The 23,213-nt window shown below is 54.6% G+C and overlaps 4 protein-coding genes across 4 annotated transcripts, besides 9 other annotated features; 2 read left to right on the top strand and 2 right to left on the bottom strand.

Annotated features, from left to right (window-relative positions):
* Positions 1–154: 154 nt before the first annotated feature.
* Positions 155–187: a tandem repeat.
* A 433-nt stretch (positions 188–620) lies between these two features.
* Positions 621–656: a tandem repeat.
* A 504-nt stretch (positions 657–1,160) lies between these two features.
* Positions 1,161–1,227: a tandem repeat.
* Positions 1,228–1,920: 693 nt separating this feature from the next.
* Positions 1,921–1,956: a tandem repeat.
* Positions 1,957–2,277: 321 nt separating this feature from the next.
* EKO05_0000770 (uncharacterized protein) lies at positions 2,278–4,730 on the top strand (the record flags this gene model as incomplete). The annotated part of the gene is made up of 4 exons (XM_038937079.1): positions 2,278–2,283; positions 2,342–2,513; positions 2,638–4,193; positions 4,242–4,730. 4 exons carry the CDS (start codon positions 2,278–2,280, stop codon positions 4,728–4,730), a joined length of 2,223 nt encoding a protein of 740 aa, XP_038803316.1.
* Positions 4,731–6,179: 1,449 nt separating this feature from the next.
* Positions 6,180–6,213: a tandem repeat.
* A 248-nt stretch (positions 6,214–6,461) lies between these two features.
* Positions 6,462–6,496: a tandem repeat.
* A 128-nt stretch (positions 6,497–6,624) lies between these two features.
* Positions 6,625–16,558, bottom strand: EKO05_0000769 (Macrophage colony-stimulating factor 1 receptor; the record flags this gene model as incomplete). The annotated part of the gene is made up of 2 exons (XM_038936709.1): positions 6,625–16,450; positions 16,506–16,558. The coding sequence occupies 2 exons, from the start codon at positions 16,556–16,558 to the stop codon at positions 6,625–6,627; spliced, it is 9,879 nt and encodes a 3,292-aa protein (XP_038803315.1).
* Positions 16,390–16,409: a tandem repeat.
* Positions 16,559–16,651: 93 nt separating the features above from the next.
* Positions 16,652–16,709: a tandem repeat.
* Positions 16,710–16,886: 177 nt separating this feature from the next.
* Positions 16,887–19,399, top strand: EKO05_0000768 (uncharacterized protein; the record flags this gene model as incomplete). The annotated part of the gene is made up of 5 exons (XM_059635495.1): positions 16,887–17,278; positions 17,330–17,347; positions 17,411–17,464; positions 17,526–18,645; positions 18,698–19,399. 5 exons carry the CDS (start codon positions 16,887–16,889, stop codon positions 19,397–19,399), a joined length of 2,286 nt encoding a protein of 761 aa, XP_059491478.1.
* Positions 17,033–17,070: a tandem repeat.
* A 668-nt stretch (positions 19,400–20,067) lies between the features above and the next one.
* EKO05_0000767 (uncharacterized protein) lies at positions 20,068–22,138 on the bottom strand (the record flags this gene model as incomplete). The annotated part of the gene is made up of 2 exons (XM_038944790.2): positions 20,068–21,764; positions 22,039–22,138. The coding sequence occupies 2 exons, from the start codon at positions 22,136–22,138 to the stop codon at positions 20,068–20,070; spliced, it is 1,797 nt and encodes a 598-aa protein (XP_038803313.2).
* Between the last annotated feature and the right edge of the window lie 1,075 nt (positions 22,139–23,213).

Below are 23,213 nucleotides of genomic sequence, written 5' to 3'. Positions count from 1 at the left end.
CCCTCCGCGGGTGGCAGGAGCGATGCGCGAGCGAGGAAAGAGCGTGCAGCGCAGGGGAGAGTCCATGCCACCCGTGCATGGGCTGCCTCTCGAGGAAAGCGAAACGCGCCCACGTAGGACAGACACGGCTCCCTTTGCTGGGCTGCGGTGGGTATCGCGTTCAGGGTCACGTTCAGGGTCACGTTCAGGGTCGTTGCCACGGCCAGGAGCAGCTGCAGAGCGGGAGGAGCTGGATGAGGCTGGTGGGCCTGGCTTCTGGGCGATGCGCACACGGCCAGGGCGAGAGGGCGAGACGGGCAGACGGGCAGACGGCGACAGGGATGTCGATTAAGGTTGGCTGCAAGCCACTCCAGGAATAGCAGCCCGCTCGCTCGCTTCACCCGCGCCAGCCCATCTCATCGCTCACCACACTCCGTCGCCGGCCTCCCTTTGCACGGTGCTGCCATCAACACGGCGCTCTGCCGCTCTGGCGCCCGGACGCGCCGCTGCGCACAAATGCCGTGCATTGGCTGCTCATGGCAGCCCATCTCCCGTCATCTCGCTCGTCATCTCGCCCGTCATCTCGCCCGTCTGTCTGTGCACGCGCCCTGACAGACGTCGACGGTGGAGGCCGTGTAGACGCTGCTGAGCTGCCGAGCTGCTGAGCTGCTGAGCTGTCCGCCATGTATAACTTCGTCCACGCTTCGGCCGCGCTGCGCATTCGTCCTCTTGCTGTGCTCACCTCACTCCACAGCCGCAGGCCTCGCTGCTACCTACCCCCTTCCACCTCACCCATATCCCCCTCGCCTGCAGTGCCCACCCATCCGCCCTCTCACGCTTCCTTTGCATTCACTGCACAATCACGCTTCCCTCCACATTGGACGCCTCACGGATTGTGTCTTGACGCATTGGCCCCGCTCCTCCACTTCCGCGCTTCCTTCCATTGCTGAGGTCTTAGAACCCCACTGTACGACTCAGGCACCGTACGCTCTCAGCAACCTCGGACCGCATCGTCTCGTTGCTCGGGCTTTGCATTCTAGAGCTGTCTCGCCTACTCATTGCTCGCAGCCACAGCTGTCTGACCACATCGACCACCCAAACGCCACCCTGCATCTCCGCTTGACCCCCCAACCACGTCTTCAGCCCACCAGCCTATACACTGCACCAAAACAGCCAACCCACTCGCCTCGCCTCGCCTCGCCTCTCCTCGCCTCTCCTCGCCTCTCCTCCCCTCCCCTCCCCTCCCTCTACCGTGGCCACACTGACCTAGCCATCCAGGCTCGTCAGGCCTTTGCACTACGTAGTGCTCAACGGCAGGAGCTCTAGCACTTCAAGGGGCGTGCTTCTGCACTGGCTCCTCCACTAGGCTACCACCCTGCCGGGCCCGGTAATCACCAAGACTCATTCAACCCCCCAGACTCCACTGGGCACGCTGGTCCTTGCATTGCCGCCTCTCTTCTGTCTTCTACGCTGGCCAATCTCACCCCTTACCGTTGGCTTGGGTTGCCTCGCAGCCTCTCACACTTGCCCTACTTGCCCGCTGTTAACACTCGCCTACTCCACTATCAAAGCTTCATCATCCATCCGTTTGCCTGTCCTCTCCCACCGTAAGGCTGCCTAGCCTCTACCACTCTGGCCAGCCCCCGGCCCGGTTTCCTTCTCTTTGTCTGCCAGGTAAGTCAAAACGGCTGTCACTTCGAAATCCGGGTCGTACTATGCGACATCTCACCCTCAGGAACTCACCCTCATTTCAGGTCCTGGCATTGGCTCTGAATCAAGTCTTGCCTGCTACCAGCACCACGCTTCTCTTTCCCTCTTTCGGCACGACAGCTCTGTTATGATCCAGGCTACGCTAGGCGAAGAACAGAACTTACCGTCTAGGACAGCGACATTCAAAGTTCCCCTGATTCCCGAATGAATCCGCCATCCAAACATCTTGATCCTCTGTCTCTGCCTCTCCTTCTTCCGTCCACCTCTCTGGTCACAAGGCCCACTCTCACTGTCTTCGAATCCAACTCTTGTCCTTGTCACGGCAAGCCGACGAGCCAACTCGTCACAGCGCTCTGTCGCAGACCTACCTGCTTCCTTGATTCGTGCCTACGCTTCGTCTCGCTTCCGCCGCGCTTGGACAACCCCCTGGTGCACATCACCACAACACCAAGAACCACGCTTGCATCTTCTCCTAGAAGCTCTAGGAGGCCGCCAAACTGGCCTGTACCATCCAGCCTAGCTATCAGGTACGTCTCATCATTGCCGTCGCAAGCTGCCTCTGCCTTCAGACACCCCACCCCGCCCAACATGGGTGTACCGCTGCGTTGGACCTGGACAGGAACCTACAAATCACTGACGCTCCATGGAATAGCCTGATAGCTTCGGTGTGCCCTTCTCGCAAGGCCCCGCATCGGATACCGCTGACCAATACCTGGCTCACTACGGTCAAGGCTTCAGGAGCAGCCTTCCGGGTATCCACTCTGCCTTGGGCACCAGCGTTTTGTCCATGTCCGAATACGGCAAGGGCCAGCAATATGTGTATGGTAAGTGGACGATCGCTCATCTGATGGATGGGAATGGCAGCTGCCATGCTTTGGATCCGATGGACCCTTTGAGGGTGCCACGTGAGAAGTGCTAGCAAGGTTTGCTGACCGCGGCCCCCTCTAGACGCCGAAGCCACAAGATCGAATCAGGTTTCGAGCTACCCTGGCATTGCACAGCCATCATTCACCTCACCCTACACGGACGCGTCCACGCGTCTAGTCCATGGGCACTCGAACGCAGAGATGCCTTATATCCCTAGCTCCACGTACGAGTCACGCGGCCCGGGCGATCTTCTGCCTCCAACCTCATTTATCGATGCAAGGTCTCGTCATCCCGCCTCACAAACAAGCACGGAAACGGAAATCACGGGCTACGTTACGCCTACCCAAGGCACCGCTGGATCCACAGTCAGTCTCCAAATCCGAACGAATTACGACCTTGCTGCAGAACAGTACACCTTTATCCTCATGTTTGGCAAGAAGGCCTGCGTCGCGGGACTGCAAAAGGTGGACTACGATGATGACTGGTACAACTACGTCCTCAGCGTAGAGGTCCCTCCTTTTCCCTTGACGAACTCGTGGGATCCCACCATGATGCTGAGGTTACAGATGGACAAAGATGGCCAACTTTGCCACCAGGCAGATGCCGGCAAGTTCACATTCACCGACATGTCCCCCAATCTTGCCTATCAGTCTGCTCCCGCCTACTCCAAGAAAAGAAGGTACTCCACCGAGTTTGCCGATGAGCAGGACTTCGACACCATAGCCGCAAAGCGGCAGAACACGCTCCGGTTCCACGCCAAACCGCGCTCGATATCCGGAGCTTACTCGGCAGCACAGCTATCGCCTCTGCCGGCGCAGACCTCACTCTCTGCCGGATATGGTCCGACGGGAGCATACGACATGAGCAGGAGCAGCACCTACTCTTCTCAGCTGTCACAGAAAGGTCTGTATGCGGTTCCAAGCATGGGCCAAGGCGATCTGAAGCCTCCACACATGTCGCCTGGGCTTCAGTCCTACAGTCACTACAGCTCTCTTGTGCAGCCCACGCGTAGCCCAAGCTCCCTGAATGCGACTCCATCAGGTCTGAACGTTCTGCCATCGCCGTCCACGCTCTCGGCTCCCGTGCTGGTTCGAGCGACGTCGATTGCACAGAGCGGGGGCCCCTCGAACGGCCAGCCCTTCAACCCATACTCCATGTATCAGACAAAAGCCATCTTGAAGATCGAAGGCGACCTCGATAAGATGAGTGAAGATTGGTCGCAGGAAGAAATCGACGCGAAACGACGCCTGGTACAGTTTGAAAGATCACAGCACGGCAGTACCATCTCCGCCACGTTCGCACCCATCACGCCTGAAGCTCGTCCAACACGAAGCATCTGCGTGAGCTGCATCTGGTGGGAGGACAAGGACGAATACTACATCACCAGTGTGGATACGATATACCTGCTCGAACAGCTGGTCAACGTCCGCTTCACGGTCGAAGAGAAGAACCGCATTCGACGCAACCTGGAGGGATTTCGGCCGCTCACCGTGTCCAAGGCAAAGGCGGACAGCGAGGAGTTCTTCAAGGTCATCATGGGCTTTCCAACGCCTAAACCGCGCAACATTGAAAAGGACGTCAAGGTCTTCGCCTGGAAGGTACTCTCTCATGCTTTGAAGAAGATCATCAGCAAATACGTAGGTCGCCTCGTCACAGCGCAAGCGAGGAAAGCTGACATGCTGTAGTCTGCAAGCTACGCCTCAACGGCCGGCGCTGGATCACTCCCCATCGCTTCGGCGTCTTCCTACGGCTCAAGCGGGCTTGCCTATGCTTCTGGCAGTATGCATCGGCATACTTCCCCGCGATCGGTTTCTTCCTCAGTTGTCTCGGCCACCTACACGCCCAGCATGACATCCACAAGCTTGTCACCCAACTTCAAGATGTCAGCAGGCTTGGAGGCATCATCGGGTCATGGCATGCCTACCCCGCAGAGAACCCCTTCAGTACAGAGCATGACTCAATGGGGCCCAGGATCTCATCAGATGTCGCATTATCCATCCACCCTGACACAAGGAGGACGTGGGTCCTGGGACTATGGCTATCTCAACAGCTCCGCGGTAGCCGGTGTGCCATCTGGCTCACAAGCACTTCGCTCAGATGGTGCACCTGATATCAGCCAGATGTCGGCAGACGACGCTTACCAGCAATATGGACACCGTACGACGAGGGTGTAGGGAGAAGAGGGCGAAGAACCCAGCACCGTACACTTGATGTCACCATGATGGCGGTGAGTGGTGGGTGGGCACGCATGTCGGCTGATCCAGTCATCGATCATGCGGACCGCTGTGGACTAACCGCATTTGGATTCCCGTACACCACCTTCAATCAGTACCCGGGCGATGCGCAAACCCTTCGCAACTCGGTCCTCCTCGCTCGAGACGGATTCTTGCGCTGCCAATCTCTCGCGCCCATCCGTAACAGTCACCTTTGAACTCTGTGGCGACTCACTTTCCTATCAGGTCCTGGACAGCATAACACACGATACCCCGGAAGACGGCGTTCTAAAGCTTGGTCTTTTCTTTCCAATATATGTCATCAGGCTTTCATGCATCTATACGGTCACGGCGTACAAGCTTCCCGCCGTGTGATACTGGCGAGCATCCACTTCACGGCTGCGCAGCACGCTTGGGACAAGAATTGCATTATTGAGGCGTTGGATGGTTTTCGGTTGAAGCCTCAGAGGCTGCATGGATTCGTCTTTTCATAGCGTTGGAGGCGCTTGGAATCATCTTCTCGTTCTTTATCAACGTTACGCATCGCTTTCTTCTCATGCATTTATTTAGATCCCATCTGCATACCCAGGGCGGTGGCCATTCTTTCAGAGCGGATGGAGGTTGGTGTTGTTTCGTTCACTGTCTACTGAGATTCCCCTTTCTTTATCCTATTGGCGGTACCGTATAGTTGATGCAATCTCGAGCCATCGATCATACCTCTTTTCCTCACACGCCTGGCCCCTATTGCACAAAGCCTCAGCACCGTTTTACAGAGCTTAGAGCATACATGCAAACTACACCACAAATAAGACAAAGGTACGGCACTATCGCCTGCTGCCTGCACGCCGCAACCCGCACCCCACGTCCTACCAGCTCGCGCCAGCACCCTACTGATGTAAGTAGCGGGCTAGGCAGCCGCAGCACCTTTATTGTCTCTCACAAACGACCACACACCCTCGCCCTCAAGGGCGCCCCTCACCCCCATCAACCTCCGTCCCTGCAAAACCCCAATCACCTGCCTCGCCCCACAGGTGCCGGAAACGCGCCGTGCTACCCCAGGCTAGTCGAGTACCGGAGTGGCGACACAACCTCCTCTCCAAAAACCCTTTCGCGCAATCCATCTCCACACTCTAGTCTCTCACCAGCCCACCCCCACATCCTGTCAAGCTGGGACTAGCAAGTAGTGAGTTACTACATAGCCTGCACATAGCTATAATTACTCTCTTGCTACAGGACGCAGTATCTGGGTATACCACTAGGCAGCACTAAGCGCCACAAGACAGGACAGGGGGGGTATTTAGCACTACAGACCCTTGCTTTTAACTCTGGCGATGGTGTGCAGCTGGAGCGTTGGGGATTTAGCTTGTTGTGTGGGCTGGTGATGTTTTATGTGTGGAGTTTATTTGGTGTTATCTATTTATCTATTTATCTATCTATCTATCTACTAGACTACTTTATCTCTCCTAAAGACCATAACGCTCTAAAAGGAAAGAAAGAAATATTCTTTTTTTTACTACATGTGAAGGCGATCCGTGGACATGGTGGCGCGCGAGACCTGTCGTATGGAGGAGGGATGTATGTTGAGAAGGATCGGACGTCATGTATGTACATCGGCATGTTGACCCGTGATGAGAGAAGGATTGGGGGGGGGGGTTGCAACATGATCTGTATAATGCAGAGATATCTATTGTGAACAACAACCATAACAACAACAACAACAATAATAATGTACATACACATGTATGCTAAACTCTAGACCCAAGCGCCACAAATGCAGTCCTTGTTTGACCTGGAACGCCGTAGCATGTATACACACTCTCAACCCTTGCTCGTCCGCTCCTGTTTCCCTTTGCCCTTACGAACTGCCGAGAATTCGCTCATAGGCGTCCTCGACCTCTCTGGCTACCTCCAACAAGGTGACTATCACAATCTGATGCGTGACGTTCGGCAGTCGATCCCGATGCAATCCGATCCACTCCAGCGGCGGTGTCGCCTCTCCCATATCCCTCAGCTGTGGTGTCTCGATGATGGACGGCTCGAGGGGTGTGTACTCGTATTTGGACTGCGGTACGTTGACAACAGCGGTGATCTTCTCTTGCTCAGAGTCTGGGTTGTTTGGATTCGGACCTGTAGAGACGCTGAGGGCGCGGGTGCGGGTCGCCGCTTCGTTTGCAGTGGTGTTGGCCGTGGTTTCCGTGTCGTGTTGGCCGTAGTTGGGAGGGACTTCGAGGGGTTGTGAGGTGCTGATTTTGATGTTACTTTCTGGAAGCGGTTTACCCAGCCGACCAGCCAGAGTTCGCGAATGGTTGGTCCACATTTGGCGGATGTGGCTGATGCGGGAGTAGTTCCAACCGACATCCACCTTTCCTTCTAAGCTGCTCTTGAACACGTAGTCAATGTGGTTGTTCTTCGGAGCCTGCCAGGTGTGCATTGTGGCTATAACCCTAGGTACCCTTAGAATTGTGCCGCCACGCGCAGACCTTGCGCTTTCGACTACATCTTCAACAGTGAGATCGGCAACAGGCTTGCTCTTCTTGGGAGACGGAATCGAGGAAAAGGCAACCGAGAGCTGGCCCAGGGTCATACTCAGGCTGGAGTGGATCTTTGGGGTTTCGAGAGCTACTGCGAAGCGCGCCTGCATGTCACCAGCTTCAAGCATAAGGACTACGTTGTCGAGGAAGGTGCCAGGATAGACACCCAAGTTGATGGACCGAAGCGTGACAACTACATCTGTGTGAAGGGAGATTGGAGCCTTGAACGAATCGTCGTTTGGTTTCGGGGCAATCGTGCTCGGTGAAGGTGAGCGGGCGAAAGGTTGCGATACTGAGGACTTGCGCCTGAGGTATTTTTCAATGTCCTTTAGTGATTGCAGGTATGCTTGTTGGTTTTCCTGCACCAGTCTCTCGATAGCTTGATAGAGAGCAAGGCCTTGTGCCGCGCTTGTGGCATGACAGTAGACGTGCACCTTGTCACCATCTAGGATGGCAACGAGTCGGTCTTGAGCACCTTGTCCCTCGTCGCGGACGTTGTACATGAGGAACTCGAAATTGGCAATGTCTGCTATGGCGAAGGCTTGGTAGTCGAAGCCGGACTTGACGTGCAATTTCCCGAAAGCAATAGATGCTTGAATGAGCGGTGTTGAACGCTTGTCTGGTGCTCGTGAGGGCCATCTGATGGATGTTCGTACCTTCAGTCCCGCCAGCTCGACGAAGCCGCTTGTTCGACCTGTGCTCTCGAGACTGACCTTCTCTACACCAATGCACAGGTTTTGCTCCCAATCAGTGCCCTTTGTTGACGAAGCCCACATATTGTGTATGTGGAGCGAGGATTTACCAATAGCTTGGCCAAGATCCAGATCGACCCTGATGTCTGCGATCGCTACATTGGCATTCCATGGGAAAGCCGTCGCAGCCGTCACTTGCTGGTAGCGCTGCATCAGATATTCTTGTGGCTCTGGATTAGGATTGACGTTCGAATCCGCTGGCTGCGACGACTGCCTAATCTCGGGAGGAATCCATATCTCTCTGAAGAGCAAGAAGTCATGCAACTGCCGAGCGTTGATCTGCAACGCGGTGGGGCTGATCTTGAGTATAGCCGAGATACCACTTGTGCCACTCAAATGCTTGCTGTTCATGAGTGACAGAACAATCGACTCCATATCAAGACCAAATGTCGATTCTCGGGAGTAAACGTGCTGGACAGTAGCATTGAGCTTTGTAAACGTGGCAGATGCCGCGAAGAAATGACCGTGTTCTTGTGACTTGACACTGTTGACTGTGACGTAGATATCCTCGAGCTTCGCGATGGCTGCGACACGCGCGATCGGTTGACAACTGAGGCTGAACTCCTGCTTGCAGATTCTGAGGCCGAGATTGAGGCTAGTGCGACCCAGAAGCGCAGATGGGTCGGCGTTAATAATGTTGCTATCCTCATCAACCAGCTTTGTGCTAGGCTTGGCCGGTGGCTCTGGTTTCTCTTCTTGAGGCGTTCTAAGGGTTTCGCCGCCGTCCTTGTCACGAACGACGGCTTTGATACTGTCCGATATATCGATGATAATAGGCACCACAGTGGGCAGCAGAGTGTTACTAGATCCGTCAACACGAAGCTCAGCGGTTAGGGACGGGTCCTGTCCTTCGTCCTGATATTCTACCCGTAGAGCAATGCCGGGCGCTCGAAGGACCATACTACTCTTCGAGCCATCGCCGACAAACTGACTATATCTCCCCTTTTGTTGCGATCGATGCGACGTCCCTTGTGCCGGTGGGCCTTCTCGGCCATTTATGTGCACTACAGCTCCCGCGAAGTTCGCATCTACGGTCAACGACGAGAGGCGCTTGTTTCCAAATGGATTCTTTCGCTGTGCACCAGATGTTGTGGGTGTTACGCTCCAGTTCGCAGAAGCCTTTCGGAAGTTTTTGCCTGCGAGCGCGATCGAACGCTCGATGACATTCGCAGGGAGGATAAAGTGGGAGTCCAGTTGAAGATCGAGGGCTTTGCCGGCAGCATGAAAAGCAAGCTTTCTTGTCTCTTTCGTGGAGGCGTAGGCTACATTAAATTGCATCCTCGGCAGCAACGCTGAGTTCAGAGATCGCATCTTCTTATCAGCAGAAACTGGTACCATTTGCAGCTGCATATCCTCGATCATCAAGCGTGCTGCATCATCTTTCTGCGTGGATAGGTTGATTCTCTTGAATGATAGAACGAGGTCTTCAGTTTCAGTGTTGGGGAAGGGCGCAATCGAAGTGCCGACAACCCAAGTGGCTTGTAAATCGAGCAGCTCCATGGAATATGTTGAAGTAAACAAAGCACCCGAGTCGATGCTGTCATCATCGGTATCTGCACGACTCTTGACGCTCTTGGTGCGTTTGCTCGAAAGCTTACTCTTCGTATGACGTAGCCTTCTGAAATACTGTTTCTCTTTTGAGAGATCGAGGTCCTTGATCCTGTCTTGCAGGTGATTCATAACGTCCACAACGGCTGACGCGGTGTCTGCAAATACGTTGAGTTGGAGTCCAGAGCTACGAACTCGGTACAGTCTTCGCTGGGGCTCAGAGTCGTGCTCAGTCGTGGCTTGGAAAATAGCACTGAAGGTAAGGTTGCCACAACGACGGATGGACTTGGCGTCTGTCAACGTCATGTCGATAGTCACTTCATGGATTCGAACAATTGCTTCGGGGAAAAGCATTGCCTTGTCGTCTGTACTAATGTTCGTAGCCTCTAGCTGGACGGATGACAAGCAGAACGCAAGATTCGCAGTTGGAGAGTCGTCATCTTTACCGGGTGCGATTGCGACTACATTCATCCCAGAAAAGGTTAGCTGTACTCCGAAGAGGACATCTCTCAACGGGATGGGAGGCCTGATCGCAGCACTATCCTCATCTGGCGGGAAGATCTCTTCGATGTGCGTCTTCAGGACTTCTACATCCTCTCGAACGGCGTCAAGCATCTGCGTGATTTCTGGCTTGTTCAACGTCGTTGCAAGTGCCTGTATTTCACGAGCTTGTATCTGGATGGTTTCTATGATACCAGAAGCCATGATACGAGTTTCTTGATCTGTCTGTGAAACATTCAACCGACCGTTGACAGCGGGCAGCTGCAGGGAGCTGATGACGTGTGACCCCTCGGAAGACGTGCTGTACAGTCTGTGGTGGCTAGCGTCAAGATCATAGTCGACACGAAGAGTGACATTCTTTCCGAGGGCGGGAACTACTGCGATGCGCCCGGATTTGCCTGATATGGACCAACCCAAAGGCTGGAGTAGCGCAAGCTCAACTTGATATGCGTCCATAAACAAAGCTAGTGTGACATTGGGAAGTTGGGCATCCTTGACTTTGCTAGTTGTCGATACTGTCTCGCTTGTCTTCTTCTCCTTCTCTTTCTTGGCTATAGACTGTATTGCCTTGGACTGGCGCTGGAAATATGCAACCTCTTCGCGCAGCACAGCATCCACCACTTCCACAAAGCCTGATATGTCTTCTTGAATCTTGAAGATGATCATTTGACTGGCAGCTGCGGTCTTGATCTCGTCAGGGATGTTACTGCCCTTTTCGTGCTCAACCAGAGCGAAATAAAGACTCGGTTGCTCAAATTGAGCCTTGGCAAGAGATCGCGACCGAGAGAAGATTTCACCAACAGCCAGCTCAAGATGCATGTGCGCACTTAGAATCTCCCCACGACCAGAGGCTTTCTTGTCTGCATCAATGAATGAGAACCGTAAGTGCCGTCCTGTCATAACACTGCGAAGATTAATTGTGTCGAGTATGATCTGCGATCTGTCTGTGACGAAGACCACCTGCACATCCTGGTGATAGACCGGCGTTTTAGCATGCTTTGGCGGAGGTGATTTAGCCATTACTGTCGTACGCGGTGCGTCGTCTTCCTTTAAAAAGAGGTTCGTAAGCGCCTCTGCCAATTCGCATATCTCCCAATTGACTTGGAATAAAGTCTCTCGGGAACTGACTTGCACCGTGGAAGACTTTGTAGGTATCTCATCAGTGACCACCCCAAGTGCATCTGGCTCTCTCACAGGAGGTAGAAGCACAACGTTGATTGCCAGAATAACCAGCTCAATCTCGCTCTGCTTTGGCCCTGGATCGACAATGAGTTTTATGCCAGCGGACTTCACAGCAACGCAGAGAGGCGCCGATTCCGGAGTAGGTAAACTCTCAGCGAGATGACAAAACAGTAGTCTCATAGCAAGACTCTTCTTGACGTGTGCGAGATCCCACGTCCGCCATTGATCCCACATCGTGATGATCATCTCCTCTGCGTTTTCAGGGCAGCCCACACTTCTTTGGGCGCATTTCCGGGTCAGGTCGCGCTTCTCATATGATGGCAAGCATTGCCAGGTATAACGGAAGCGAGATATTATCTTCCATGAATCGTGACTACGTAGGTGATCCCTTGCTGCACGGAGAGCGTAAGACACCTTGATCAGGAAAGCAGGGTCGGCGTACTGGTCTTGAACGCTGGTAAGATACCAAGCCAAGTAGCGTAACCTGCGTTGCTGTTGTTCATCCGCTTCGACAAAGCCTAGAGCTAGCTCTTCGGCAAGTAGCGTGGTGCGATGGACGAGCGCAGCAAGGTACTCGATTTTCTTGCTTGCAGCAGCCGTCTCGAATGATCGAAATGAAATGTTGACAGAGCTTTCCTTGTTCTGCAGGGACCATACGAGAACATCTCGTAACTCTGCCTGCACTGCAACACCTTCACTGGGACCCTGGAGAGCACGCTCAGTGACAGAAAGACCGAGTGAGCCCAGCGTAGTGTGCAGCGCAAGCGAATCCTCACCAGCTCGTTCTCCAGGGAACTTTTTCATACGCGCAGCTAGTTCCAGGTTGTTTGCAATAACATCATACTGATCTTTGCCAGCTGCAGATGTTGAGGTTGAATCGAACCCGTGCTGGAAGCGAATATGGGCAAACGGTACACGGACGTTGAACTCCAACGAGCTTCCGATACCCTCTAGTCGCGTCCTGTTGTCTAAAATCCTGGTCATGACCTTGATCTGGAAGTCGTCGAGTAGGTCTTCAGGGCGCAGGGGCTGGATAATTTCGACAAGATTCGAAATGCATTTGACGAAGTCCGGAGTGCAATAGATTCGAATGCCTGGCTCTGCGCTGATGAGAAGGCTCGTATGTGCAAAAGTCTCGTCCAGATGTCCTGTAGACACATCGTTGAAGACCAGAGCGTCATCTCGATCCTTTTCAAAAGGTGTCGGCAAGTTCGGTATGGAAGGAACATCGGACAGGTCTGGGTCTATCTGATCCAAGGGAAAGTATGGAGGAGCTAGGGAACTAGAAAGAGCCACAGAAGAAGGAGCCAGGTTGCGTCTTGTGCGTTCGTCTTCTCCCAAAGGCGTGTGGAATCGACTCCCACTTTCTGCACGGTTCGAAGAGCCGCCAAAAAGAGTCCGACTTCTACTAGATCTTGTGGTGTTGGCAGTATGTTTGTGTCTGATGGTGGATCGAATGCTGCTTGCGAGAGAGCCGTTGGAGGTCGATCTCAACGAGCCTGTACCCGATCTTCGACCTCTTGGCAATGAGCCGTTTGATAGAGAGGCCGTCGATCTCAAAGAAGCTGTTTCGTGCGTGCGTGGCCCATAGAACAATATTGGCTGAGGCATGTCCGGGAACTGCATTGCCGGTGGGCGCACATTGTTCTGCACGGTCGTTGGCTGGTAGAACGTGTGATCGAACTCACGCTTAAACAGGAAGCTGGCACGGTTCGTACGTTGATCGTGCTCACGCATGTGTGCCTGCTGTTTATCGCGATCTGCCCTAAAGTCCAATTTCCGCGTCAGCATATTCAAAGACAGCGTGGTTTGAAAAAAAGCATGTGTTTCAACGACGCGCTTCCCCCCAGAACGCGTGCGGTGACGTGATGCTGACCGCGCATCAACAGCACCGACGGTCAAGTCTGGCACACAAGCTGACAGACGCTGAGAGAAGGTTGCGCCTGCGAGGTCGTTGAAATCCAATGTAATGGCGCTGGTCTTCACCAACAAGGCCTCTGGTGCAATATGTAGCCAAATATGGACGTCTTGGGTTCTTAACCTCAGAAGCGTAGTGTCGTGGATGATTGGAATTTCGGTTAGGGGAACCGAATTCTCATCGTCGTCGAGGGTGAATGCGAAGGAACGCGCCGCACCGGCTGCGGTCTCGATGAAAGCAGAAGTGCATTCTCCAGAGATCTTGCCTACGTCAAAGTCCCAATTGCAGATGTATGTGGGTTCAGTAGGTGGAAGACCAAACAAACGATGGCCGAAGATGACCACTGAATCAACGAATAGCTCCGTCTGTCCACTTGAAGACCCGTGGAGCTGTTCGGGGCTAGATTCAGGGCTAGTGGTCGGCTCGGAAAGGGAGACGCTGATAGGGCTGAAGTTGACCATCAGATCCATGTAGTAGTTGGTGAAACGAAGGTCGGCTGAAGCATAGGGTAGATCCGCTCGCACGCTGCGCTCAGCTGAATAAAGATTAGCAGGTACGAGGACACTGGTATCATCCACTGAGATGCAAAGGATAACATCAAGGTCGTTTGAGATCTTGACAGGCTGACTGTCCGTGCCTGGCTCGTCTTTCGAAAGACTGGTGCTCGGTAGGCCTTGAAACTCCTCCAGTGTCTTGAAATGCATATCGTCGCCAAAATAGTTCTCCTTGATTTTCATGAAGTGATGGATCAACCAGCCATATAATTCTAGGTTTAGCCTGTGCCCTTGTATGTCCATGAACAGCCTGTCGGTGTTCATAGGATCCATGGTGGTCACGTACGTATGGGACCCTTTCAGAGTAAGTCCACCCAGTTTGGCAGCTTTGGGTGACCTGAGAAATGTTTTGAGTGTATTTTTCGGGGGCATGAGCACTTCTAAGGTCATGTCGTCGCCGCGAACATCGAATTGGATTTCGTTCTGCAGCGGACGGAACTTGTCTAACGGTATTGTTACGTCTCCTTGTAGATGCTCACCAGACAGTATGATGAAGTCGTTGTCGTCAAGGTCAGCTGGGTTGTTGACGATGTTGGAGTCGTTCGTGTTCAGATACAGCTTGAAGTTGTTGAAATCGACGTGGAGAAGGTAACGGAAGGGCACGAACAGAAAGTAGTCGGGTGGGGGACCAGCACCCCAATCAGCAACCAGGTCTGTCAGGAGGAACAAATGATCTCTGAGCAGGAAAAGCTCGAGGTCTTGACATTTGATGTTGAACATCCAAGTTCGTAGCGTGTTCCAGGCAAGGGGAGCTGACAAGTCACAGTCCAGCGCAATAGATCCAGAGCGCCACAGCAAACCATGGTTGACGCTGGACGAGATTTCAGTACTCGCTATGGATACGTCCAGCTTGTTGCCAAAGCCTTTGCTGGAAGCAACCATATCCATGGTGTAGTTGACGGTGGAGTTGCCAGCCACTTTGACATCGATCCAAGCAAATGGACGGACGTTCTGCGCCGCGGTGGTGTCTCGTTGTTTCCCCCGTCGTTTCCGAGACTTGGATTTCCCCTTGGCTTTGTCCTGTGCCGACTTCTCATGTGCTGCCAAAGTGTGCGCTTTCCCCTTCCATCTCCAATCTTTGGAGGGTTCACGGATCGGTATACGCAGCACAGTATCTTCCCCGATGAACAGGAACAGCTTGAACACGGACAGAGTACGAGGGTCTCCAGTCTGCAGTGGCGCGGCGGGAACTGCGTCGACACGGGCTCCGGGAAAGAAGATGTTTTGGAAGATGCCTCTGTGTCGGTCGGCCCAAGGACCGTAGTTGATGAGTCCACCAAACACCTCGATATCCATTCCATAGTCGGGAGGTACGCTGCCATTGATGTCGTGCGGGCGGTCAGAGTCAACGAACATGGAGTTGTCATTTTCAGCAGGTACTGGACCTGTCACGTCCCAGTAGAAGCTGACATTCACGCAAGGAATATCGGCTATAAGTGAGGTTTTGGCATATTCAATTCCATCCCATTCGCCATGGCCGTCGTTCTGACTATCATCCAGGTAACGCGCTAGACCTTTCCACCGCTCCTGACCTGGGAAGTGCCACTGAGGAGCAAAGTACTTGCTGTTCTTGAGACCAGACTTGGAATGCGTATGTACTGAGTCGGAAGATTTGGAGAAGAGGCCAGACAGGATGGAAATGCTCTTCGACCAGGGTTTGCGGTGCTTGTGTGTAACGTCCTTTTCGATGATGCTCTCTTCTGGGATGCCCTTGTCCGACTCTTGTTTGTACAGCGCAGCCGAGTCGAGTTGGGAGGACTTGTAGTCGGGATTTGGTTTCATGTGCACGATGGGGTGTGTGACTTGGAAGGAGAACAGCTGCTGGTAGACATCCAAAGGGCCACTGGACGAGGCATCGAGGGTGCCTGTGGCCTTTTCGAACTGTGCCGTGATGACGGCCAAGGTGTTCTCGTTGCCGACAACGATGGCGCCTTTGGTAATGTCTACGTGGACGGGGAGGATCCTGAGGAAGGCGGGGAGGTTGTCTCTCTTCGACGTGGAGGTAGTCGAGCGGCTTGTGTCAACTCGCTGCACGTTCTCTTCCTGGGCAGGAGGGTCTTTCCGGAGCTTCTTGTGGTGATGTTCCTCATCGTGCGATGAGCCGTCGGACTGTGATACGGAGCTGCTGCGCGTAGCGTGAGAGGCGGAGGAACAAGGTTCCGTGGATGGCTCGGTATTGGCATGGGCTTTGCGCTGGAAGGCGTCGACGATGCCGTCGTAGGCAGGACTGCGGTTGTACATGAAAGCCTCGACACCGGAGATCTTGACCGAGATACGGCAGGGGAGCTGTTTTGGCGTCTGCTTGCCGCCCTTCTCCGCCTTGTCGACGTTGCGGCTGCGGCTGGTCGACGGGGCATCCGAGGCGCTCGAGGCGCGCCTGCTGTCTGGGTCGGCGGAGGCATCGCTGCCGGCGTAGACGGCAGCATCTCGCACGCGACGCAGCCAGTAGTTCCAGGTGATGTAGCCTCCGTGGACCAGGATGGTCTCGTTGTGGCCGTGGTAGCGTATGTCCTTGAAGAAGATGCGGCCGCCCAGCGGGGAGATCTGCAGGCCGGTGATGTCGATGTAGGCGTGGAAGTTGCGCCAGGTGTATGCGCGAACGGCGTAGGAGATGAGCGTGGCGAACAGGCGGTTGAAGTAGAAGAAGAAGAAGACGGTCAGGATGCCGCAGATGAGCAGCTCAACGAGGAACACCCTGTCTGAGTCAGCACACAGCGTGTCGCACTCGAGAAGAGGGCGAGAGGGCGCACCAATTGAAGCCGTCGCGCGGGTTCAGCGGCTCTGCGACGATTCCGCCGGCCATGGTTGCAGCGCGGTGTGGAGAGACGGCCGCAGCTCATCATGGTGTTGCGCACAGGCAGGAGGAGCGCATGGTCGAGTCGCAGTGGAGGAAGGCGCACTGGGGGCTGAGGGCGGGGCACGGGGCACGGGGCGCTGGGAGCTGGAGGCGCTGGCAGAGAGACGTCGTGCTCGCAGCGTCGACAGCAACGGTCAATGCTGGATGTGCGGACAGAGGCGTGGTGGTAGGGCGCGCTGCTCTTCTCTCACTAACGGCAACGCTACCTACGGGTTCGCGCGCGCGCTACAGGACGACCCCTGTCGGTGCATGTGCATCGATGTGGATGCGCGTCATGGGCTGGACTGGACTGCCAGGCAGAGAGCTTGGGCCCGGCCCTCCACACCCTGTCTGGGCGTACGCACACGCGCACGACCACACCACCACCTCCACGACGCCTGGAGCTGACTGTCTGACCATCACTCGCACACCATGGCCACTTGCTACTGCTGCTGCTGCTGCTGCTGCTGCTGCTGCTGAGAGACTCCCCCGTCCACCACCCCAGCGCCACGCTCTGCCCTGCTTAGCCCCTCTGCCACACACCTGCTCCACCACGTCCATCATGGCTGTAGGCTCCCTCCCAGACCTGCACACGGCCGTCGAACGCGGCACTGGCCAAAGGTTTGGCCATGTTGTCATCATCGTCGCCGGCGTATGTGCTCTCGTCGCCAGTCTGGTCACTTTCGTGTGAGTCGCCTGGCCTGTCGTGCTCGGTCCCCTCACTGACACAGCTGCCAGCGCCGTGTGGTTGCAGACGTAAGCAACCAATCTGCCCTGCATGTACATGGCACCCGCTTGCCCTCTCTGACACCACACCAGCAAGAACTACAGAAAGCCGCTTCTTCAGCGATATGTCGTGCGCATCCTCCTCATGTAGCTACCCTCCCTCCCTCCCTCTCTACACGCCTCGTGCATCTGCTCACTCCGTCTACAGGGTGCCCATATACGCCGCCGCCTCCTGGGGCAGCCTCATGTCGGTCCAGGCAGCTTCCTGGATTGACCCCCTCCGCGACATCTACGAGGCCTTCACCATCTACACCTTCCTGCAGCTGCTCATCAATTTCATTGGCGGCGAGCGCGCTCTCATCATCCTCATGACAGGTCGAGCACCCGTCTCCCACCCATGGCCCATGAGCCTGTTCCTTCCCAAGCTCGACATCTCCGACCCCCACACCTTCCTGGCGGTGAAGCGCGGCATTCTCCAGTACACCTGGGTGAAGCCGCTGCTGGCTCTGGCCGCCATCATCATGAAGGCTACTGGCGTATACAAAGAGGGCTACATTGACGTCACCTCTGGCTATCTTTGGAGCAGCATCATCTACAACATTAGCATTACCTTGTGCTTGTACGCCTTGGCCATGTTCTGGGTCTGCATGACGGACGACTTGCAGCCATTTCGACCCATGCCCAAGTTCTTGTGCATCAAGGGCATCATCTTTGCCTCGTACTGGCAAGGCTTCTTCCTCTCCATCCTCGTTTGGCTGGGCGCCATCCCAGATGACGTTCCAGGCTACAGTACGGATAACCTTGCTGCCGCGATCCAGGATGCCCTCATCTGTTTCGAGATGCCTCTCTTCGCTCTGGCACATTGGTACGCCTTCTCGTGGCACGACTACGCTGACAACACCATTTCCGCTGCTCGTCTGCCTGTCAAGTACGCCTTGCGCGACGCTTTCGGACCTTTGGATCTGATTCAAGACACCAAAGAGACTTTTGCTGGTAACAAGTACGAATACCGCCACTTTGATGCGCGAGACAACGTCCTTGCTCACGAAGAATCGACTTCTCGCGCCGCTCGTATGAAAGAGGGCATGAGGTACGAGAGAAACGGCAAGGGCAAGTATTGGATTCCGAAGCCAGGCCAATCCTCCGAACACGAACCGCTTCTGCATAAGGTCTCTCATGGCCGAGCCAGGGCTATGAGTCCAGGTCCGCACCGTGCCCTTGAAGGCGGAAAGTACGCCACCCCCGACCAGGTGGAAGAGCCAAATCTGGAGCCCGAGGATGAGAGGCTGTTCGACAGTGCGCGTGCTTTGGAATTTGGCGACTGGAATGTGAGTCGTGAATTACCAATGGCTTTCAACATGGAGTCTAACATCTCTACAGTACCCCGTCATTGAGGCACATCGAGCTGGGCGCGAGGATCGGTTCACAACAGAACCTCCTATGCTCACCGCTTCCACAAACCGAAACTTTTTACAACCGACAGCGGACAACAAGCGCAGACGCAAGAGTCAGATCAAGAAGATACAAGAAACAAAAGGCAAGCACAGGAGCGATTCGTCTAGCAATGGCGAGTCATCACGGTCCAAATCGCAAGTCCCACTTGTCGGCACCCTCTTGCGCCAAAAGTCATCTTCCTCTGCCGCCTCCGCCAAGACCGATAAGAGCCAGCTCGTTGATCTTGTCGTCGAGGACCATGATGCTGAAGAAGTCGACCGCGTTCGAGCGCGCAAGGAAGGTGGACCGGCCTGGAATGAAGTGGAGAACAAGCATTTTGTCCACACATACCCAGAGGACGGGCAGTCTGAGGAGGTTCGTGAAGGCTTTGAGCCAGATGTCCCCGAAGCACACAACCCAGAGCGTGTCCACAACCTCGATTACCCATTCCGAGTGGGCGATGATGAGGACGAGGAAGACAAGAAAGACTTTAAGCCACCCGTCAACGAAGAGGCTGAGCGATGGGAGACTCGCGATTACAGCGAAAACGAAGACGCTCAGGACGCCGCTCAGAACCCCCAAGAGGATAGACCGAGTCCTAACTACGGCAGCTTTGGGGAAGAGCGAAACGTTTGGAACCAGGACTGATGACGTTGTGAGCTTCCTGACAGCACCTGGGCGCTCTCGATGGTCCACGTCAGATCTGGCATCGTATCGTGAAAATATTCAGCAGTTGTATACCCTGACTTGGAACATATTGGAGTTGCTGTGTCTTCGGTGTCGATATTGTTTGACTTGTTGGCGTTGTAGCGAGTATGAAATCGGAATTGTAGCGTTGTGCATTGGCTTGCGCGTTAGATGTTTGCATATTTCTCAAGTCAGCCCGTGGCTCTGTTTGTCGAAACCCCGACGCGATTGGTTCAATAGAGGGTGCTGATGTCAAGGGCTCGAAGTCAGCAGATATACGACGAACAAATTTTCAGAGCAGTCACCACAAAGTCAAGAAAGTTTATTGTCTGCAGCGAGTCAATCGGTCTCAACATGTCCAAATCCTATTTGATCATCCTTCCTACACGATTACCATAGTACATCCCGGACGACGAAGTCATCCGGGACCAAAAAAAGGGGGTATATCCATCAAGAAGTAAACAAAATCTCGCACTGAGCATCCGCAGCCTGACTTGCTCTCAAGAAAGCTTTGGAGGGTATATGCCCTTGTGCAATGGGCAAGAAGAAAAGCAGATACGTATAGATGCGTGCCGTCAAGCCCCTCGCGTCTTTCCTCGCGTGTGATCAATGTGCCTGCACAAATCTACTTAGAACGCGACGCCGACCATGGACGGGCTGCTGGGGGGGAATCGGCGGCCACTGTGCAGACCGACATCCTTGGCAAACAACTCCTGACCAGGCAGGATGTCGTAGCTCGGGCTGACGGGAGGCCACATCTCCCGCATGCCACGCGCGCTCCGGGTGCTTCTGTCGCTCGAGAGAGCGACCTCGATTTCCTTGTCCGTGTGGAAGGTGAGAGGTGCGGGGACACGTCTTGGGCGTCCCGTTCCCTTGAGCACGTTGACACGGGCGTGGGTCGCCGGCTCCGCGTCTGGTGACTGCGAACGCGAGGTTGAGTACGAGGACACGAGCGTTACCGTCGTGGCACCTGTCTCGGCGCTGTCTGTCGAGTCCTGACGTCCGTGGTAGGTGGTGCGGCTTCCTGCCGTGCTGGGTCGCGATGCAAGGGCGGGCACAGGCGGGTACTCGACTTTGTAGAAAGGAGGGGGCATGGTTGATTTCAGTGTAGTGGGACGGGATGAGGAGCGGCGGAGCCAGTTGCTCAGACGGTGGAGAGAAGCTGTGGATGTCGAGCTTGCGGTCTTTGGGGGAGGAGGTGTGATTGGGTTGGAGGTCAAAGGACCTGTGAAGTTGCGTGCTGGTGGGTAGAGCGAGAAGTTGGGTGCTCGGCGTAACGCAGGCGTCGAGCTTGTCGGCGGGTTCGGAAGAGGTTTGCTGGCTAGTGGAACTGAGAATGCGGAGCCAATGTCTGAGAGTGTCTCTGACCGGACGTGCATTCGCATCGACGGCGCAAAGTGAGGTACGTGGTGAGACGGCGATGGAGGGACACGGTTGCTGAGGGCGGGAGCTTGAATGTGGGAGTGGTAGGCTGAGGCTCGACGCTCTTCAACAATCGTGTTCAATTCTCGGATCGCCTCGTCTACATCTGTATTGGCGCGGCGGAGACTGCTTGGTCGTGTCGGTGCAGTGTTGGCTCGACTGCGAGACGGTGAAGGTAGGCGAGAGAGCACACGAGCAGGTGTACTCGTCCCAGAAGTGCGTGAGCGCCGCAGTAGCCCAGACCCACGAATCACTGATTCCGAAGTGGCTCTCGGTTTTTCGTCCCACGAGGGTAGGGCTGGTGTAGCCACTGTGCTTACTGTTGAGCCCGAAAACCTCCTCTCATGGGTCGCCATACTCTGCACGCTTTGCACACTTGAACGTCGCGAGCCGGAACCTACCGGCTTCCTTGGGATATTGTGTGACGAAGGGTTGGAGAAGTAAGGGCCTGTTACTGCCTCGCTTCCGCGAACTCGCGCCTGCGCGGGCATGCTTAGTGGCGACGGCTTACTCGTCCAATTGTCTTCCCTTTGAAAGTCGGGGAGAGGTGATAGCCGTCCACAACCGTCGCTGCCGTACATGGAAAGCTGAAGAGGGCGAAAACTGCGGCGTCGGGTGTTTGTAGATGTGTCGGTGTCCATGAACTCGATGCTATCGAAGCCGTCGAAATGACGGAAGTTTGTTGGCCCACTGATACTAGGTCGGGAATGGGATCGTTTTGGCCGCGTGAGCGTGGAAAGACTTGCGCGGGAGGATGCTCTCGCTGCGTACTCGCGACTACTCGTGACCCATTGTGATATGTGTTGGCTCACAAGTTGACCTGGTCTCGAACGTGGGGCCAAAGGGTTTGTCGGAGAAACTGGCATGGCTTGAGGTTGCTCGTGTATCTGCGCAGCTGATCGACCTGGCAGAAATGGTTATTATGATGGTGTCGGCCAATTTGACAAAGAGGTTGCAATGGTCGGAGGCGTAGCGGGTGTTCAAGACATTTGGCTTCCAAATGCCCATATGCAAGGTGTTGGTTCAGCTCCACATGATGTGGATCATGGACAGCAAGGCAAACCGGTGTACCTCCACCAACATGAAGCCGTGAGGGCGCCATTGCAAGGGCAATGAACACAGGGCCGTCGCAATCTTGGAAAGTCGCGCCGTAGATGAAGGGATTCTGTTCAACATACCACTGTGACCTTTTTGCTCAGATACAACCTCATCCCTCGATGCACAACATGCACCAATTCCGATGGTCAACCACACACTCTTCCTTCGGTGACCCTCCATATTAAACAAAGCTGCAAGCCAGGCAACTATGGTTCCATCTCAGAACTGCGAGCTGGACCGACGAAAACGAATGAAGCGGTAGTGCAAGCTACCAGTGAGTATCTCGTCTCGATGCTCAGAAAAACAACAAAAGTCGAACGAATGAGAAGAATGCGCAACACCGAAAGGTCAAGACAATCGAGAATAAAAGAGGCAGGAGACCAAGTGCAGTCCACCATCGATGTGTTGTCTTTGTTCCAGAAGGTCTTTGTGCGTCTGCTCACAGAACAGGCCTCACAGGACAAGCTTGCGTCCCAAAGGTGTTGTTCGGCTCACCACGCGACAGGACGACATTCATCCATGATATAGATGAACGACGCCTCTTGGAGTAGGTGCCCACATTCATGCATCCAATTGTAGCCATGCATTGCCGTGTGCTCAACGTGCAACGCAAGCCGGCAGCTTTAGGTTGATGGTTGCTGTGGGATGTGTGGGAGCTCATTGGACAGGCAACGTTTTAACCGCCGAGAGGTGCAGCAGAGATCAGCCACTCATAGCGCAATAGCGCTTAGGGCCTGAAACCGACAGATGCCAGAGTAAATGTGGCAACCTGGGGGGAGCTTGTGGAAAGTGGATCATGCACTGTGAAGAGGGCAGGGAATGTGCACAAAGGGAAGATGCTGGGACGAAAAGGGTGGGTTTGCAGATCATGCAAGTGTACGTGCGACAACAAGGAGCCATGCCGGCCATTGAAACCTGAGACGCGTACCGCGGTCGAACGCAAGGTCATCGTTGCGAAGCGTAGAGACTTTTGCCGTGAGGCATTGCGAAGTTTTGATCGCTTTTCGCAACGGATGGCCAACCAAAATACTGGACATCTCCCATTGGATGCATCCCGAAACGAGGGCTGATGGCTTCACAGCCAATCAAGTCTATAAATCGTTCATCTCTCAATCACACCCAACGAGCTTCGAGCTCGTGTTGCTTACTTGCTGGAGCCAGCGCATGTTTCCGCATTGAACATTCTTCAACCCTTGTCGAACGAGCCGCATTTCCGTGTTCGTCTCGATCGGGCATGTGCAGTCCAGAAGAAGTA

The sequence above is a fragment of the Ascochyta rabiei genome, chromosome 1 (genome assembly GCF_004011695.2).
Source record: "Ascochyta rabiei chromosome 1, complete sequence".
In the NCBI taxonomy this organism is placed as follows: domain Eukaryota; kingdom Fungi; phylum Ascomycota; class Dothideomycetes; order Pleosporales; family Didymellaceae; genus Ascochyta; species Ascochyta rabiei.
This window is presented reverse-complemented; position numbering and strand designations above follow the sequence as displayed.